The 14,539-nt window shown below is 36.3% G+C and overlaps 1 protein-coding gene across 3 annotated transcripts in view; it reads left to right on the plus strand.

The window, feature by feature from the left end:
* The first annotated feature begins 2,965 nt into the window (after positions 1-2,965).
* The window catches only part of LOC150098266 (uncharacterized), an 86,054-nt gene continuing 74,480 nt past the window's right edge, over positions 2,966-14,539 (plus strand). For 2 of the 3 annotated variants that reach the window (XM_090406452.1, XM_090406453.1), the window contains exon 1: positions 2,966-3,128. In XM_090406452.1, coding sequence (XP_090262578.1) covers positions 3,126-3,128 — 3 coding nt within the window. In that variant the 5' untranslated portion in view covers positions 2,966-3,125. The remainder of the gene's footprint in view (positions 3,129-14,539) is intronic. The other variant, XM_090406455.1, reaches the window with a different exon arrangement.

Here is a 14,539-nt window from a genome sequence, read left to right on the forward strand (position 1 = left end):
GACTGTAGCATCAGCTTGTTCGAGGTTCCGAAGCAGAATTGAAGCTGTGATCGATGCTAATGGTGGTTATTTTGAGTAAATCTTGTTGATAGTATTGTGATTAACTCTGCCTGTAATGTTTTTTTGTCAATTCATTAAATTTAATAGATACAAAGAAGATTTTCTTTTTCCTTACGAAACTGTCAAATTTATCCCGAACACCCTGTATATATATATATATATATATATATATATATATATATATATATATATATATATATATATATATTCCTGTTATTATATCATCTTCCAGCAACCATGTCTCAGTGATCCCAATAATCTTTGGCCAGGCTGATGCTATCAGAGCCACCAATTCATCTCTTTTATTTGGGATACTTCTGGCATTAGTATAAAGCATGAAAATGCCACTGCACTGCTTCTATATCTATCATTATCCCCTCTGGACCCACTGGACTCAGTGTTACCTGATGTCGTCCCCCCTTCCCCCAAGCACCCATTCCCACCAGAGGTCACCCCTGCTACCATCCACCCTGGGAATTCTATTTCCGTGCATTGACACTCGTTCAGAAAATAGTAATCTCTCCAGATGCCTTCGTTCTTCCTCATTCAAATGCAAACGGTCTCTCGCATACAGTTCCATTCTGTCATCAAATGCCCTCCAAGCATGCACATATTCCAATCCTCTCTTCTGACACATTCTGGCTATTATGCTAATCAGTATTACTGCTCTTCTTCCCAGCTCATCACTATCATACCTGGGTAACACACACAATCTTTCCTCTCTGTGCTTTTTTTTGTACAACCTCAAGCAAGAATCTCAGATCTCTCGCTGACCGATTTACATTGCCTCTCAAGTCATCCGTGCCCACCATCACAATCATTTCGTCCATCCTTTCACCCCCTCTTAATTGCTATAGCCACATTTTCTATCGTCCCTCCAGGCAAACACTCCTTTGGCATCCTATCTTGCACACCACGGATCATCGAGTCTTCATACATCACACCCCTTACCACTCTGTTCCTTGAATGCTCACCTGAATCCCTCTCTCTCTGTGTTCCCCTACTTACCTGCTGTCCTGGCATCACGCTATCCCTGGTTCCAGCACTCCCTCATATTCTTCTCATTTCCTCCCTCTGACTGTTTCCATTCTCTCCTCTTCTATCGTTCCCACACCTCTCTCTCTCTCTCTCATTCCCTCTCTTCTACTGTTTCCATTCTCTCCTCTATGATTCCCATACCTCTCTCTCATTCCCTCTCTTCTACTGTTTCCATTCTCTCCTCTATGATTCCCATATCTCTCTCTCATTCCCTCTCTTCTGCTGCTATTTTCGATGAAATTATTGTTGAGGACTAAAAAGGATCATCAGATACCGGTGAAGCATGTGTGCTGTTTGAAGAGATGTTAATAGGAGCACAGATGCTGCTGTTTGTTATTTCATTAGTTGCAGGTCAAACGTCACTAATCTTATATGCAGAATCCCACGTATCACACATATATTCCAGCTCTGAAATAGTGGTGTTTGTAGATGTTAGAAACAAAAATGCCTAAATTGAAGAGAGGAGGAGTATTACATTCATAAGTATCTTCCGATTAAAAATGTCACTGGATATAATCATATTATCAAGAAAATTATTATTTTCGACATTCGACAGGCAATAACTGAACCCAGTTATTGCCTGTCGAATCAATGCAGTTTATAAATTGATACTATGTCTCTATAAACACTGCTTAAATTCATTGAACACATGGGTCTGGAAGAGATTGATTATTTTTTCAAACAATATGTATAAAATCAGTCTGTAAAATAATTAATTAATTAGCATATGATGATACAATGGCCGATAAAGGCAGTATGACACCATCTTATGAAACTAATATGAAGCTATTATAATTTTTCTCTTTGGGAGAGAAAAATTATAAATATCACAAAATCGTGTTCTTCTATAATAAAGGCAATGGCTACAGAGTGATTCAGGAACAGAGTCCTGTACATGTACAGGACTCTGAAATACTGTACGTAGTATTTCAGCATGTACATGCTCAAATACTACGACACTAGTTACGCACATGAGAATGGATGACCATTCTCATGGATGACCTTCTATGGATGACCTCTAGTTTTCCTCACATTCATGTGAGGAAAACTAGAGGTCATCCATAGAAGCTGAGAAAGAGTGTGGTTAAAAAGGTTGAGGACTAGATTTTTTGCTTTGAGAGTGGTGAACGAGTGGACTGAATTGCTAGAGTCTGTTGTGTGTGCTTTCTCGGTGAATGATTTCAAGGCAAAATATAACAGGCATAACTAATAATTAATATTTTTGAAATGGACCCCCCGCGATGAGGCTACGGACTCCATGGAGGAGCCCAATTTAATAGTAATAAATCAAACACTGAATTTCAATAAATTGTAAGAGTATTCGAATTAAGAAGTGAAAATGAATTCAGATTTGATCTCCTTTATTTCTTTTTATTCTCTACTCTTTTATTAACTGCAGCCACCCTTGAAATCAGCATTCTTTGGCTTTCTTTGCGATCTATTGCTTTCAGCGCATTAATATTCAATCAAATCATACTATTTTGATGACTATTGTAACTTAATGTGATCAAAGAAGTTATGTTTTTTTATGTATATAATTAAAGTAGATGAATTTGCTAACGTTTTGACTGAAGCAATACATTCACAGGGTAAAGTGTTAGCACCCTACAAAACATTGATATGGACTAATTAATTCATCCGTAACTTTAGCACATGTTAAATATGTCACTTTTGTCCCTTCCTTTCCTCTCTTTCCCTCTCATAAATGTTTATTTAATCTTCCTATAGACAATCACACTAGACCTTGTTCCGGTGCAAGTATTAATCCGCGTCTGAACTGGAAGTGTGACGCCCTTCGGTAACGCTCTCGCTTTCCGTGCGTCCCGACTTCCTGCCTAGTATTTGACGGAGCGTAGGAGAGGTTAGCTCCATCACTCAGATGTGAGTCAGTAACTGCGGTGACAAGTGCTACCTAAGATCTTTTATATGATGTGGTTGGATAACAGTAATGGCACGTGGTTCAAAATCACTGTGATAATATTTGGACTAATGTGACGCCTTCACAGTACGTACTCTGCTTTTTATCAATGGTATGTGATTTAAGCAAAGAGATATTTAAAATAACTACAAAGAAAATTTAAAACAATTTTGTGTTTCACAATCTGTTTTTAAGATACTAAGATTTTATTATTATATAGGATTTCGATCAACATAGAGATAGATAGAGAGAGAGAGAATTTTTGATTGTAGTAAGTAAATCAGTTTTTATAGAGTGTGGTGTTTATTGCACCACATATATTTCTTCAGCGGTAAAATGTTATTCTATTTTGTAAGTTTTGAGTGTAGCAAAAGGCTCTGACGATTGGGAACCATCAATTAATGTAACTAATATTTTCAAAAAATTTCTAATGCCATTTATTAATTTCATGCAAAACTGTTTTAGATATAACTCATTAGAAGGTGATTTTTGTGAGACTGTCAAAAATTGTTAAAAATAAAAGACTTATTTCCTTATACAATATATACACGATTCATAAAGAATTAACATCCAAAATAAAGCTAAAAATGCATTAAAGAATGCCTCTCTCTCTCTCTCTCTCTTGGAATCCGGTGTCACGAGGCATTGCACCATCCGGGAGGCAGGGGATGGGTATGGATGTGTCATTTAGTATAGCTTTTCGTTTAAAGTTCTTCCTGAGCATATTTAATGTAGTTACGATAACAGATCAGATTTAACGACAACAAGTAATCCCCAAAACACAACAGAATAACGCAAACAACTAATTTCTCTCTCTCTCTCTCTCTCTCTCTCTCTCTCTCTCTCTCTCTCTCTCTCTCTCTCTCTCTCTCTCTCTCTCTCTCTCTCTTTCATACAAAAGCGAAAGTAGTCTGAAAAAATGTAATGTTATAAATAAATTCTAGTGTTTAAATGATACCACAACAGTTTTCATTGATAAGTTATAGTTAGCTTCTAAAATTAAAATCAACCGATAGAATTAAATTTCTACTTCTTCTTTTTTTAATTTTAACAAAAATATCAGATTTTGCTTTAAACATGACGATTGTCTACCTACCATTTTCCTAAATAACTACAGTACTGAAGAAGATGATTGTCTATTAATCAAACTGATCTCTCTCTCTCTCTCTCTCTCTCTCTCTCTCTCTCCCCCCCTTTTTTTTTCCTTCTACACTTATTTACGTTTCAATTGATGAGCATCTTCATATCGAAAGAACGTGTACTTTGCTGGGAAAGATCTAAGATCTAGGACTGCATTCCGTCTAGTACTCGACGAATGATATACATATTCGTATAGGAACTTTTTAGTTGAAGAAGATTTTGTCTGTCTCATATGAAGATCGACGAGTTTTTTCTTCTTCTTCGAAACGTTGAGTGTTTTAAAATTAAAATTAAAATTAAAATTAAAACTCAGACCTCTATTATTTATAAATAGTAAAATCGTATTAAGATCTCAACCCTCCCACCCAAAGAAGGAAATACAGTGTACTGCAGGTATGATAAATATGCAAGAAGATTTACATTCTTCCGTGTGATAGTTACATAATACATCCTTATTATGCTGTCAAAATGTATAGAGAGGAAATAACAGCAATATATTATGATGAAAGCTGTATAATTTTTATTTAAAACAGCTAGGTTCCAAATTAAAAGCATTATCGCATAATGTATATATGCATAATTAAAATAAAACAAGCCCCAATGTTATAATTAAAAAAAAAGAAAGAAAATAAAAAAAGAGAAAAATCAGTGCTGTATGGTTATATACGATATTATTGTTCTATCCTGTGTTGCATATTGAGTTATAAATATAATTAAGGTAATTATTAATTTACCATAGAATTATTATTCAATCCGATGAAGCGAAGGTTCTTATGGGTCGATAGATGAGCCAATATGAAAATTGAATATTTGCAGTGATCCGCTATCTATTTTTTCTGGCTATGTTCACCAATATTCACTTCCTAATGAAATGTAAAATCGTCCTTATCATTCAGTTTATTTAACTCCGTTAGCACTTTCTTAAACAACATCTTTTTTTTTTTATTATTCATGTCGTCTTTAAGGTGAGAGGAAAATCTAAGAAATCCATTAAATTTTAGATTAATTTTTCTGCATTAATCTATTTTGTTTCAAAATTCGCTGTCAGGAAATGTGTTAGAGACGCATGAACGATTGAAGAAGGTACACAAGTCATGTGCAATACTCTTCCATCGCTTCATCTTTCCTCTTGTGTAAATTCAGCTTGTCATATTGCGGTAGTGTTTGGCTTTCCGAAGGATAAATTAAATTTCAAAGACAAATCAATTCCATTTAGCATTCTCCTGTTGCACTTTCTTCCCTGCTCGCAGATCCACTGGATTACTCTCGCGTTAGCGGCGACAAACTGTCAACACAAAAAGGGCGCTGTTCCTGTCACTTAGCTAAAAATTCCTGTACATTACAAAACTGTTCGTCCCCCCCTCAAAGGATAGGGTTTAAAAAGTGCAGATATATTAATATCACTGAGAAATAATCGCTTTCAAAGAAATTATTAAAATAAAAATTGTAGATATCTCTTAGAGACAAATTTACCCCATAGTAATCACAAAATATAATAAATAAATAAACAAATAAAAATCCTCTAACGCCTTTTATTTCTTAAAGGACAGCGGAGCTCTTTCAGTCCCAATAATCAGATAGTTGAGATGTAAGAACTTTATTTGCTGAAAAAAAAATCAATTAATATTTCATTGAGAACCATTATATATTTACCACATCAAGAATACATATTTCAAGGCATTAGTCACTCGATAAAATATTTATTGGGTGTCACAGAATCAAAAGTCAGGCGCATTGACTTATCTTAAACGGCCTCACAATTCATAGATCGCATCTAAAAGTTTAAAATACTGAAAAACTGTTCGAAAGAAGTTTGAAAGACTGTATCCCAAGGCGTATTATTAGTGGGAGAATTCCTCGAAAATTGGTCACCGCGAATGTGATACTGACGATATAAAATATCACCAAGCTTCAACTAAAATCAGATGATTAACTTTTAACATATATAAACTATTCAACATCGTAAGTAATGTGTTCGTTCCCATTCCCATTCATGTGTCATCTCCTATCTAGGAGATTGACTGCCATGATGAGACTCATGGTTGACTACGGGCGTAACGCCATGTGGTGCGTATGCTACCTCTTCCGCATATTGTCATAAGTATTCATGGCGTGTGTTCTTGGCCCGGTTTGCCTGTTCTGAGTGACGAAAACCTGAGTTTCCGGGTGAAAAAACCCTCTACCTCCGTATGAGACCGGCTAACCTTTATCGAAAGAGGCCAGATAAAGTTCCTCACGTCATAGATAGCGAATCGAACCCAGGGCTTGATTCCGACCAAAGGGCTTGATCTATACCGACTGAGCTATAGAGGCTCCAATTTGTTCACTACACCTTAGCAAAAATGTTATCCAAAATCTACCTTTATATAATGCACTGCATAATGTCCTATCAACTGAAAAGAAAGAAAGACAAAAAGAACAAATGACGAAAAAGAAGTTTATTTCAATTAAGAAAGCTAACGAAATTTAGAGAATTTAAGCAAATTAAGTAGATAAACAAAGAATTGGGTTATCTATTATATAATACCCGTTATGTGGATCAGTCACTTCCATTATTTCCTGAATTTTTTATTATTGAAAAACGATTTCTGGGTAAACTCAATTTTTTTTATTGTTCGCTAAATTATTTAAATCTGCCAAATAATTAAATACTGTATTTAGTCAGCTGAAATGACTTCGCTCAGTTTTATAATTTTCGCTGCCTAAGAATTCACTTGCTTCGTGATAAATGGCTTCATCTTCTCGGATTAGTGCTGGAGTACTGGCTCTGTGCATTTATCCATCTCTGATTTCAACGATCTTAAATCCCAACCGTTGTAAATAACGTTTCCATTCTACTCTTTCATTTGACAAATCTTTTAGTGAACACTCATTAAATGCCTCAAGGTCTCCTACACCATGGCTTTAAGTTAGTCGAGTGGTTAGCGGATCTTGTTAGTTGAGTGGTTAGCGTATCCAACTAACTAACAGGTTGTGAGTTTGAATCCCACTGTGGCGTGGATGCTTGTGATTATCTTCAGATGGGAGATCTGAAGATAATCACAAGCTCTGAAGTCATTAAAATCTGATTGTTTTAATGACCCAATGGCGCTATCCGCTCCTATATCAAAAGCCAGACTGTATTGAACCACATGATATTTACAGCATGAACTGAAGACATGAACCAATTGACAATTTCGAAAAATAAATATTATCCATATGAAGACAGTTTATTTATTCGTATGGAGTTTCCTCCCTTTTTCTCCCCCGTCCCTATTGGAGCGAGATGATCCCCCCCTCATGGGGGGGTTAAGTATTTATGGCTGTAGATCCGTGTGTGTGTGTTCACGGGGCTGGTTTGCCTGTTTGCTGGATGGAAACGCCAGATAAACTGGCGGAAAAAAAACCTACTGGACGCGCCAAAGACCGGCTAACTTGTCTATGGCTGAGGAAGATCCTCAAATTCCTCAGGTCTTCGACGGGGAATCGAACCTGGGACACTTCTTCCCCAGTTATATGGTTGCGAAGCGCACAGCCACTAGGCTAACCGCGCGGACATGAAGACAGTAAAAGAGCGGCATCAACACTTTTAAAAGTGTTAATATGTATGAGGGATTTGGAATTAATTCATAGTAGAACCATAAATATCAACAAGAATCACGGATAATCAGTAAAATATGCTGTGCACATATGTAGATGGCTATTGTAATTAACATGCTATATATTAATGTGATGATATGCATTAAAAAGTTATACAAATTATTATAACATTTCACTAGTAAATATCAGTTTATTTGATACATAGAAATATTTAAATGTTTTATATGTGGAAGTATTTGAATATTTAATCTCAGTAGTTCGCTTAACAAGCAAGCAAGGAAAATTCTGAGCGTGATGCAAATGGCGCGACTCGTCACTAACCAAGAGCAAAAATCTCTATGTTATGCTACTCTTAAATAATTCTGTGCTATGATTAGTTAATTGGGCGAAGTATTTATAGCGCGAAACTCTATGCGGACTGGTCTACTTTCACCGAGTTAAACAGCTTAGTCTGTGTGTGTGTGTACCTTGCTGGACTTTATGATCGCTGTCGGCAAATGTTTGAGCGCTTATGCAGAGACGCAGTTCTTGATGGACTGACGTGTTGCGCTGTTGTAAATGGGTGAATTGAGTTAGAATTCTCGGGTTACCTAGGAAGTTGCCGCAAGATCCTCGCCTAATAATCGAAGAATTTATCTGTGGAGTACATCAGTATATCTTATGTTACGGTTATGGGGTTCGAGCATGAGACCTCCAGGCCAAATATTTGAGGTATTGCCATGTCGTGCTAATAGAAGACAGGTAAGCCATTTAGTAATCCCCACTTGTGACGTTGCGTCAGAAATAAGTTACATTTTAGGCCTAAATGGACATCCATGCCACGCCTCACCTTGTGTTTCTAATTTAGGTCTGTGCTTATTTAATCTGGATTAGTTGATTTTGAAATACACAGCTAAATTTAATGTTTAGTTGAAGTGTGTATTTACTGTCCATCTATGTTTTCGTGAAATTAAATCTAATCGACTTTCTTCTGTTTTGCAAGTAAATATAGGAACCGTTATTTGAACTTTTGTTGGACAGACACTGGGCATGTATCTATGCCAGAAGGTGCTTTAATGGTGTAGAATAGGCCACAATTATTTTTTGTTTGTTTTGTTCAGTTACTTGTTCATAATATATTCATTTTATATTTAACAATAATTTTAACCACATTCGTTCACTTTCCGGATCTGATAACTGACTAAGCATTCCATAATGAAATATTCATAAGGAATTTCTAATAGATTCTAGTTATAAATCCACCTACTATCACACACACACACACACACACACACACACACACACACACACACACACACACACACACACACACACACACACACACACACACACACACACACACACACACACACACACACACACACACACACACACACACAATCATTCCCAAAATATTTTCATATGGTAAATAAATACATTTTTCATGCGCATTGGATTACATTATTCCTATTATTAGAGGACTTCCATAGAATCAGATTGTTGGATGAAATTACGGACGAAGCAACTATGGTGCATACGTCTGTTAATTGCGTTTCGTCTGTTTTTTTTTTTTGTTTTTTGTTGTTGTTGTTGCTGTTCTCTGACAGATTTGCCTCTTTTCGTAAGCAAAAGAAAAAAAAAGGAAAAACTGTCACCTCATACTATAACGCTGACTCACATTAACTTTAAATGTCCATGTGCAGGTTCTTAGTGCCCTACATAGGTTTTGAATCCAGATGTTTCCATACGAAAGACGAATGTCGCTGCATCCTCGCTTTTGCGCTACGGTGACAATCAGCAGACTTCATGAGAGGATCAAACTAGGTGGAACAATTTATAGTAAACTCATTTAAGCTCATTCGATGTCCAAAGAGGCCCACTGATCTTAGAAGATCAGTGAGTCTCTTCTACGCTTTCGAAGAATCTCCGCCATGTCCATCCAATAACGTTTCTGTTACTTATGTATAATAGTCTCAATTTAATTAGGTGCAATTCTCAAAATATGCACTAAGTTTTGTAAATGCAATTCGCAAAAGTACCTGTTTGTTTTGTCATCCTGACACTAGTACAAAAAAGCAAAACATGTCAAAATTATATATTGCGATAACTGCGCTCCTGCGAATGGAATGTAATAAAGCTTGAGATTTTAAGATGTACACAAGAGTATCCATGTTTTTGTTCAATAAAAATCAATCAAATTATTTTTATTCGCAAAATATGGCAACCATTTGAACTGATATTAAATATTTCATCCAGACATTGCTGAATGAAATGTAATAAAACTGGTATGTCGAATCTCTCATAAAATGTATAGGGTTCCAGTTTTGGTTTCAGACCATTTATAAGTGGCAAAATGTTTTTAAAAATATTTTAAAAAAGCCTAGAGCAGATAGGCCAGCAATTACAGAAAATGATCACAGATAATTAAAATAAAAGAAAAGGGGCAAGTTCATGAAAAATAACAACAACGGAACTTAGAACAGTTTACTTTGGTATGGTCCATAGCTGGAATCACTAAAATGGAATTATTAATCATATTTGAATAGGTTTTTAAATGCCAAATTTCATAAAATGAATTAGGAATTATTTTTCTATTTCGAATCATTTTGCCAACGAAAAAGATTTTTAAAAAGTTATCAGTTTACGTTTTTTTTTTGTTTTGTTTTGTTTTAAATAAAAATTCAAATTATAGCTAGAAAGAAAATAATTTATTATTGATAAGTCTTCAACCTATGACACTGGAACAATGAAAATTAGTGCACAAAATTACTAATGCTACTGAATTAATTTATAACCTCAAATCGTTTTTAGAGTAGAAACCTAGCGAAAAAAATCAAATTGTTTTCCCCATAAAAGGAAATTATAAGGGAATAAAATAAGTCTTTATAACTCAATTTCAATATTAGGATTATTACTTTTTATTGTTTGATATGGAGGTGATAGAGTTTCTTTTTCTTCTCTGAAACTTGGGGTTTAATACCGCAAAACAAATAGACCAAAAGAACACGTAATTTACAGATATAATAGAAATGGCCTCATAGTCTTAAACTGCTTATGATGTAATTCTAAAACAACCAATCAATTTTATGCCATCATTCCAAACGAAGCACCCTCTAATAGCTATTTACAAGAAAAACCAGTTGAAATGGTGCCATGGACTTTTCGATCTTTCAAACTTGGGTTTCTTTGATCGTTGGCCTTATAGTTGAAGAAATAAAAATAACCAAAGGAATTTAGACAAAACGACTCATTAAGTATCCCATCTTATTTACCTTTGTGACTAATGAGATAATTATAGAAATAAACTAAATGGAAAAGTGGAAATGGAATACAAATTAAAAATGAAAAATTAAGAATAATTGGATATTATGATGATTGTTTTAATAGCATCGATGATTCAAAGAATGATCGATGAAGATTGACTACTTAAATGATCTCCTCTGTCACCTGATCTAAAACTCTGTGGTTTTCATTTATGGGACCTCTTGAAATCGTTCATGTTCTCTGCTCCTGTTGGGAATGTTGATGAACTGCATGAACGTTTTGTACATGCATATGTTGCCATTTAATTATTTCGTGTGGGGTACCCCCCCTTTCCTCAACCGTCCTAAGGGACGGTTGATGGTTAAGCCTTCCTAGTGAGGGATTAAGTATGTATTTTATAACTGTAGATCCGTGTGGTTCACGGGCCGGTTTGCCTGTTCAGAGGGATGAAAAACCCAAGTTTCCGGGTGAAAAACCCTCTACCTCTGTATGAGACCGTCTAATTCGCCTTTAGTCGAAAGAGACCAGATAAAAAGTTCCTCACGTCATGGACGGGAATCGAACCCAGGTCTTTCCGACCAAAGGGTTTCGTCTATACCGACTAAGCTAAGGAGGCTTATGTATTGCTATTGGACACCAGCCACGAACTTCCGAGTGCGTGAGAATGTTAACGGGGAGACGTCTCAAAAGCTTCGTAACTGGAAACAGAAGTTATTATGAATACCTGTTGTACGTTCATTCTAAAGTGTTTGCTAAACTTTGCCATTTTTCAAGGGAATTTTATTTATTTATTGACATTTTGCCTTCTATCTGCATTGCAAGTTGTTAGTGTTTGTGTTGCGACTGCAAAGGGTTGTACTTGAGATATGTGACGCGTAAATGGAATCGATTTCATTTTTATAATGAAAAAGACCACCTCTGTCTCCCGGTCAGTTGATTTGGGATGAGATATAATGTATCAGCATGCGTCCTCCAAGCTTATCTCATAACAATATCAGTTATTGTTAAAGGAGTTGTTGGTGTGTTGCCAATAGAGACAGAAAGAACTAGAATAATACTTGAGGCCGAATTCGAAATCATAATAATAACTCAATTACAATATGTAGTTTTGAAATAGTTACATTATGCCGTTTCAATTGGTTCATTATTTAATGACAAAGTTGGGGGGGGGGTTCTTTGTTATCTGTGATTTGTTTGTATATTCTCATGAAAGATGCATGTGCAGAACAATACTGGAGGGTAGAAATCACAAATTTTCTTTGCTCTCCATATTTGATAAAAAAAGCAACTCTTTAAGTTTCTTTTGAGTATTACTGAATAATTATTCACGAGAGCGTTAATAAAAATATTGCACTTTTTCTTCAGGAAGTAATTTTTTTTTCATAAAAATATGAAATTTGTGCCTTCAACGATCGACATGCAAAATATGCGAACGTACGATCATCTTGATAAATGGAGCATGTTAGAATAAGAGGTTGCAAATCTGAGGTGATTTGGTTGGTTGCTGTACGAAGAATGCTGGTCTGAAGTAAGTCTTCTGGTTAGTCCTCCGATCCCAAGTACCTTTCTATCTCATGTTTTCTCTTAAAGTCTCCTAGATTGTTGCGATTATCAGATCCGTAATTAGTTTTTTCTACACTCGAGACAATAAGATAAAATAGCGCCCCCATTATAGTGTCAAGGAGTTATTTTGCAGAAAAAAAAAATGAAATGAGTTCATAACAAGAAAATTAATGATAATAGAAATGAGTATTTCAGTTACAAGATATATTAAGATATGCAGCACAGCGCAAGCAATATACCTACATACAAATGTCAAAATATAATAACAAAAATGACAAAACTTCTGGTTTTATTTCCCCCCCCCCCTCATCTTAGGCTCCCTAGGCTGGTTTCTTCCTCGCCCTGCCATTGTTACGGCCTTGTCCATAATATTACGTGGTGTTCTTGTTGTTTTGTTTATTTGCATTGGAATCTCTGCAGTAGCAGTTTCAGTAGATGTGGTGACAATGACCCTTCGTTTGTAAAGCGTTCGAATCCAGTCTAGGGAGTGAGCAATCTTTATAGAGGCTTTTCAATTAACAGTGAGCTTGCCAGCCTCATATAGAGTGCATATTTCTTCCAAGAAATTAGGATCTCCATGAAGAATAATAGTTCTAAGAATAATAGATCTAACTGATTCTTGATCGTAGTTAAAGCAACTACGATCATACAATAATAATAAAAAAAACCTGTAGACATACGTCTACAATCAAACTACAAAAATCTGTTTGCAAGATGACATACCGAAGTTATCCAGGAAGGAAAACCCTGTCACACAGAGAACGGCTGGTGTATCTTCAGCTATTTTATTATTATTAGTAGTATTTTTACGTCGATTTTCCATTCCTCATCCTCTTCATGGCCTCCATCACTTCCACTCAAGACAAGTGTTCGGACCTGTCTGGGACAGACAGAAAGTTTTCAAGTAATAGTTGGCCTGCATCAAGGGTCAGCATTAAGTCCGTTTCTGTTTAACATTGTGACGGAGGAGGTGAGAAAAGATGCGCCTTGGACAATGTTGTATGCAGATGACATTTTGCTGTGTGCAGATTCAAGAGAAGAAGCGGGAACTAAACTGGAAAGATGGAGAAAAGTACTGGAAGAGAGAGGTATGAGACTGAGCAGAAGTAAGACAGAGTGTATGTGTTGCACAGTGGGCAGCGGCCAGGAGACAGATCTGGAGCTGGAAGGAAATGTCATCAGGAAGGTGAGGGATTTTAGATACTTAGGTTCAACAGTGGAAGAAGATGGAGGAGATCAGAAGGAAGTGGGATGCAGGGTACAAGCGGGTTGAAGGAACTGGAGGGAGATGGCTGGAGTGTTATGGGATAAGAGGGTGCCGATCAATCTGAAAGGCAAAATCTATAGGACAGTAGTGAAGTCAGCTATGCTATAGAAACTGTGGCCCTGAGGAAAAATAACTGATGTTATTTTTCCTCAGGTAAGTAACAGATATGAGAATGCTTAGGTGGATGTGAGGTATGACCAGAAAGGATCGCCTGAGAAATGACTATGTGAGGGAAACAGTGAAAGTCACGAACTTAGGAGCGAAGATACAGGAGGCAAGGTTGAGATGGTGTAGTCATGTGATGAGGAGGTAGGGCGAATATGTGGGAAGAAGGGTCATGCAGATGGATGTGCAAGGAAGGAGGAAGCGTGGGCGGCCAAAGAAGAGATGGAGGGAGCTGGTAGAAGAGGACTTGAGGATGAAGAACTTGTATGTGGTGACAGCCCAAGACAGGAGGATGTGGAGGAGACTCATCATCAACAGTGACCCCACTTAAGTGGGAGAAGAGAAGAAGTAGTAGTATTTTTACGTCAGTGAAAAATATCGCTTTCTCTATTCCACTATGCTACAAACTTGCAAAAGCTAAAATCTGCACTAGCAAAACTTACGTATGTATGTATGTTGGGGGGGGGGTTCCCCCAGTGCAACCAACTCACGAGACTAATAAAACAAATATGTTAAACGATTTTTTTTTTTTAGAAAGAATACCGATCAAACAAGATAACTGAATA

Source organism: Typopeltis vanoorti, chromosome 16 (genome assembly GCF_054136105.1).
Source record: "Typopeltis vanoorti isolate ZY-2024b chromosome 16, IOZ_Tvanoo_1.0, whole genome shotgun sequence".
Taxonomy (NCBI): domain Eukaryota; kingdom Metazoa; phylum Arthropoda; class Arachnida; order Uropygi; family Thelyphonidae; genus Typopeltis; species Typopeltis vanoorti.